The following is a 5,764-nucleotide window of genomic DNA, read 5'->3' as shown; positions in this document are numbered from 1 at the left end:
TCAGCGCACGGGCGGTGTTACCTTGGGCTTTGTAGATTTTCTCCAGCTGTGCCGAAGAGAATCTGCGGGGMTTGGAAGGGAGCAGGGTGGGCCCGCTCACACCCTGGTTGTGAGACGGAGCCAAATAAGCGGATAAAGAAGGCTCCATCGAAGGGATGCCCACCAGGCCTGCTTGGTCTGCCCCTTCCACGTCCAAGYACTGACCCTGTCCGGGCACAAAGGCGCGGATGGACAGCGTTTTGCTCCAGGAAGACATCAGCTCCGACACAAAGTCCGGAAACATAGGCAGACGGTGCTTCACATCAGCTGGTTCAAACGGGAGATAAAACCCTGCGAACCTCGACGGCTTTTGAGCAGGTGGGTGGTCGGGCCACTGTACCTCCAGTTTAGCAGCAGCTCGGCGGCACAGGGACAAGAAGGACGAATCCTGGTCCACCCTCTCAGTTTAGATCCAGTAAAAACTGGGTCTCGCCCCCCTCGATGTCGGGTGAGGCCGCCTCGTGCTCCATCTGGTCCRCCCAGCTAGCAGCGGGGGCTTCGACCGCCGAATCCTCGTCTTCATCGGACTGAGCCGTCTGGCTGGATTCAGAGAGCTGCAGGTCTTGTCGGAAAACAGCAGTTTCCCCCAGCATTTTCTCCAGGAATTTCACTCTCCTCTCCAGTGTCGGACGTGAAAGTCCGGCACAGGCCCGGCAGGACTCAGGCTCCACAAGCGCCCGTCGAGCGTGAATGATTCCTAGGCAGGCCGGGCAGGCCTCATGCTGGTCCTTCTCATGAAGCTTAAAGCCGTACCCCCGAGGACAGGGGCGAACAGAAGACTTCGGCTTCTTCGAAGGTGGTTTTGTGCTCATCGTGAACCACAAAACAGATTTTCAGCAGAAAATAAAGGTCACTTAAGTAGTGTCGAGTGGCAGACACACGAACCAGCAGGTAACGCGGTTAACACCAGTGAAGCTAGCCTAAGAACCTTTGAAGCTGAGCTAACTAGCAGCAGCTATGTGACCTCAGGTTTAGAGGTGACTATCGCGAGGTGAAGGGCGATAACACTGAGTAATGACGCTGGTGACTCCGAACTTATAGGGTGAAGGCAGAGCCTGTCACCCGACGTTCAACTTCACCACGTCACCGGTCTAAAGACGTGATTAAGAGGTGGCTTCAGCCAGGCGCGCGATGGTGCGCGTGTCCCATATACAACTGTGTGTTTTACTGAGTGTAATGACTGAAAAGGAACCCATACTAGTCAATGATCAAAACAATAAAAACTGAACTTCAATCACATTGCAAATTACCATTTTACATTTATACATATTAGATTTCCTTAAGTTCTTGCACTCACCAATGTGAACATATTTTTGCATGGCCAGCTTGCTGCAATAGTTTTTGTCTTAAAAAGTCTAACAGGGAAGGTTTTATGCAGTATATTAAACACTATTATCTGGTGTTGCACAGATATCATTGACATTGCTATGCACTTGCCATTTCTAATCTTTTCCATCCTGATGTACATTTTGAGTAATGTCCTCCTTGTGTCTTCGCATGTGAGTTCAAACTCGGGCCAAACTCATATTTATCTCACTGCAGGGCTAAGAGATTGAGGCGTTTTGTTGAGCTGTCTCTTCTTATAGTATTGCATTGTGACGTAAACAGCACTGGCATATAATAAGTAGAAGGAATTTTTTTCAATTATTTAAAAGCAAAGACCTCTCAAAGCTTTTATTTGCTAAATCCAAATAATCAATTTTGATACTAATCTAGAAAGCCACACGTGTCATTTTAGTTGGGCTTTCTTTTAAAAGCTTGAGGAATGTGCATGCGTTGATATTTACACATACAAATACCCAGCAGTCATRTGCAAGAAAATGAATAATTTACAAGATGTCAGCAGTTTGTTTGCTCGTAATCTTTGCAGTGTCACATTTTTTGAAGTCATAAATGCRTGTGTAGAATGAAACTAAAAATACGAATTTGAATACATTCAGTGACCACAAAAAGGATTTTCCACAAAGAAAGAAATGAGAGGGATGTCCAAGTTGTGTCTTTGCAAAAAAAAAAAAAAAACGTGTTTTTTGCCAAAGCGGCTACTGTTAATGATTGTACTTGAGAGAAAATGTGAAAATGCCTGCTATTCCACAGTAGACGCAGAGGCAATACAGCCTCGTAAAGAGCTGGCATGTGGATAAAGATCACAAGGCGTGCGAATGCCATCGTGTCTTCCTCGCAAGTCATGCAACAATTAGAGAAATGGTGGCTTTGACTGAATCTGTTCTGGGATTTCAAGGCCACTGGGGGGAAGCATGTTAGTGCTTCTGTGAATAGCACATCACAAGGATCTTTGTGGAGGTTCACACAGCACTGATGTTGCATTTAGCAATTTCTCTGCACAGGTCTTAAAGATCCTCCATCGTTYGGATGATCTGAAATTTGATAGCTTGTTGTACCGTTTATTCTTGGAATGTCATTGGGGCTTAGCAACTAAAAACAGATTGACTCTTACCATAACTGCATAGATTTTCCTTTTATTATGCATAAAAACAGCRTTTTGATTGTCTTTTTAAGATTTAAAAAAATGTCATCTCAAGATCAGAACTTAAATGGATCATTTGGAATAAAAAAAAACAAGCTTATTACACAAAAATCAATAGCTGTACCGCTGAGTAATAGAAAAACTGATTTCTTTATTGTTTAAAACGATGCCTTTTAGGCTGCCGTGCTTAAATTTCCATCTCTGATTAATTTTTCTGACCCTCTTTGCCCCCAGTTGCTGTGCTTCTGAAAGATGACTACTTTGTAAGAGGTGCTGGACTGCCAGGACGCTTTAAGGCCGAGAAGATGGAGTTTCACTGGGGCCAGACTAATGGATCAGCAGGCTCAGAACACAGCATCAATGGCAGAAGGTTTCCCGTAGAGGTAAAACATCATGTTGCTGCACACAGTTTGACAAATGTCCARGTTTTGGTACTGAAGGTCAACGCTTATTGTGGGAGAATCATTAGTGCAGCGTTTAAATAGGTTGCAAGCTAATACCCCTCCTAAACTGTTTAATTATTGAACCCTAAAATAAAGGTTAAGGCACAAGTCGACTTGTAGATTTTACAGAATTCTTTCAGGAATGGACCTGGTGGTGCTTTTCAAAATGTTGGTTTTTCAACCTTCACACGCCCAGGGGTATAAAACAGTTGATGCAGAATTCATGCCTTTCGTWGTTTTACCATTTTTATTCCAAGATATTCTATGGATAGAACTTTGTTCTAAACTCGGTATATCAAATATTTATTGCAGTCGTGATACTGATGTGTTCAAAATCAATATCAAAAACTACACGGACTGCAAAAAAATCACAGGTTTTATGTGTCAAGTATTTGTGTTCTGCGTCAGTAATACATCTGACCAGTTTAGTGTTCTCTCACTTCCCTGGATGTTCATACTGTTTAAATGTTAGTGAATGAGAGGTTAAACCATAAAAAAGAGCGTTGTGAGCACTATAATATCGAACTGTTAAAGAGGTGTGAGATAAATGTGTTCTTTGTCATGCCTAATATTCACCAATAATATTGCAATTGCACTTTTTTTTGCCCAGCTCCAGTTTCAAACTTAATTCTAAACAAATAGTCAAATTAAATTATCATTGTTGTTTTTTAAGTTAAAGTGCGACTGAAAATTCAGCATTGGAATGTTTTGTTGGTACTTCTTTTTTTATTTTGATTTATCCATCCATCCATTCATTTACTTTACCTGCATTTTCTTTTTACCTCCTGCTGCCGTTAGGCTCTTTCAGAAGACCTTTCCACGAAATTGCTGCACACATCAGACTGCCTTTATCCTCTCTCTGGTCATTCATAAATCACTTCCYGCTCAGATGTGAGCAGTCAGAAATTAAGCTGGCAGAAGAGAGACGTGGAACAGAACTCAGCTGGGCTGATAATGGCRTTAATGTCATCACAGGGACACAGAGACAAAAAATTATTCACACTCTCACTCACACACAGGAACAATTTAGAGTTACTAATGAACCTAACATTTACTTATATAAAAAGAAAATATGAATACAAATATAATGTTGAGAATCAGAAGGTGAAAATACAAGCTTAATACCAGCACCCTTCAGTAAGAACCWATGACAGGGCTATTCAAYTGGCGGYCCGCGGGCCACATCCGGCCCKCGAGTGACCAAAGCTCGGCCCGCCAATTGGTCCATTCATCTCCTAAACCTAAGCCCCCAGTTTTCTACTTTAATTACTATAGGTTATTTTACTTAAACATTGGCATGTTTTGGTATCTACAGAAACGTCAGRATCTTGGCTAGAAACTGGTAAAAACAATTTCAATGAACACCCAAGACAGTTAAAGCTATAAGCAGTTGAAGAAAAAACTATGAAAGTGAAAATATAGTTTTAAAATTTTTGAAAAATCAGAGATGTCAAAATTTGTGTTAAATAGGAGGCTTAATGTGTTATTTTTAGTTCTGATATTGTTTTATTTTCACTACTTTATTACATAGGGTTCTGTATGTTGTATTTATGATTATGTAAAAATTAAATAAACTGTTTCAAAGGTAACAGATCTTTGTAATACTTCATTTATTCACATGATGATAGGCTGGGCGGTATGACCTCAAATTCATATCACGGTATGAATTGAACCCCTTCACGGTAACGGTATCGCAGTAGAAAATTGTCAGATTGGACATTAAATTACACCTTAAAAAGAAATGAAMCAGACACAGACAKRACCATTCAGTTTAAAACAGTTTTCTCTTTGCAAAGACTGAGAAGTTTCTGAGGATGCTTAAAACAGGTCTCAGCAGAAAGTTCTGACCTTGGCTGGGGAAAGCTGAACAATTTTTTTACTAACAGAGCACAGAGAAAAACATCTCGACCAATCACAGGGTTGCTTCTTACCAGTTAGTGCAGCTCAAAGCTGCAGAGATGAAAATTATGGCAGCAAGAAAGACATATTTAATACACTTGATTAATGCAATAGGATCAAATATATAAAATTATTAAGTTAAAAAATATCTATCATTAATTATCATAAAAAGTAAAGATAATATAATTTTTAGAGCTTTTATTGTTATTTTCCTTTTGCAGAAAACTGTAATCTTAATCAAAACCAGCATTTTTGCTTTAATGTCTTCCTGCCATGCAATGAGCTTCTGCCTGCTGAACTTATCAGCTGCTGCTCTGCTGCGCGCTCATCTTCATCATCTTCATCATCAGAGCTGACTTTACATGTGCAAGATGGATTTATGACTGAACAAACATTCATGTCTTTTTTAATCATCTTTGTGGGTAACAATACATAAAAAACAAGTTTTTTTCTCCGACAATTGGGTGTGAAAAACTACAGTTGTTAAAGCTTCGCTCTGCGTGACGTGCAGCAGGAGGAGGAAAAGATCCTGTGACACAACGTAACTTTTCTACAGTGGGAGGAGGAAATTTTGAGGATTTATTCTCTCTATACGTGTTTCAAAACGCTAGAATTTCTTCATTATATTTCAAACTCCTGCTCAGGTGTCTCTGCACTCACAGCCCTGCTGACACAGGTGTGATGATGTAACTGATGATAGGACGGTAGAGGGTAAGTTTCTACCATAGGCCAACTTCATACCGTTTCTACCATCTACCGCATATACCGCACAGCCCTACCAAAAACATTATCACTCCACCTTTACAATAAATAAGATTTAGTGCATTTGATCCTACACGGCTTTAAAGAGTAACTTACCCCAAAATTAACTTTTTTTAGCTGATAAACTGTCTAGAAT

The 5,764-nt window shown here is 40.6% G+C and overlaps 1 protein-coding gene across 1 annotated transcript in view; it reads left to right on the top strand.

Annotated features, from left to right (window-relative positions):
- The window catches only part of LOC106516032 (protein tyrosine phosphatase receptor type G), a gene marked incomplete at its 5' end in the record, with an annotated part of 114,663 nt that overhangs the window by 58,637 nt on the left and 50,262 nt on the right, over positions 1-5,764 (top strand). Inside the window, 1 exon segment of the mRNA XM_014006179.1 lies at positions 2,759-2,907. Coding sequence (XP_013861633.1) covers positions 2,759-2,907 — 149 coding nt within the window.

This window comes from Austrofundulus limnaeus, unplaced genomic scaffold (assembly GCF_001266775.1).
Source record: "Austrofundulus limnaeus strain Quisiro unplaced genomic scaffold, Austrofundulus_limnaeus-1.0 Scaffold35, whole genome shotgun sequence".
NCBI classification, from domain to species: Eukaryota; Metazoa; Chordata; class Actinopteri; order Cyprinodontiformes; family Rivulidae; genus Austrofundulus; species Austrofundulus limnaeus.
The sequence above is the reverse complement of the archived record's forward strand: the minus strand, read 5'-3'. Positions and strand labels throughout refer to the sequence as shown.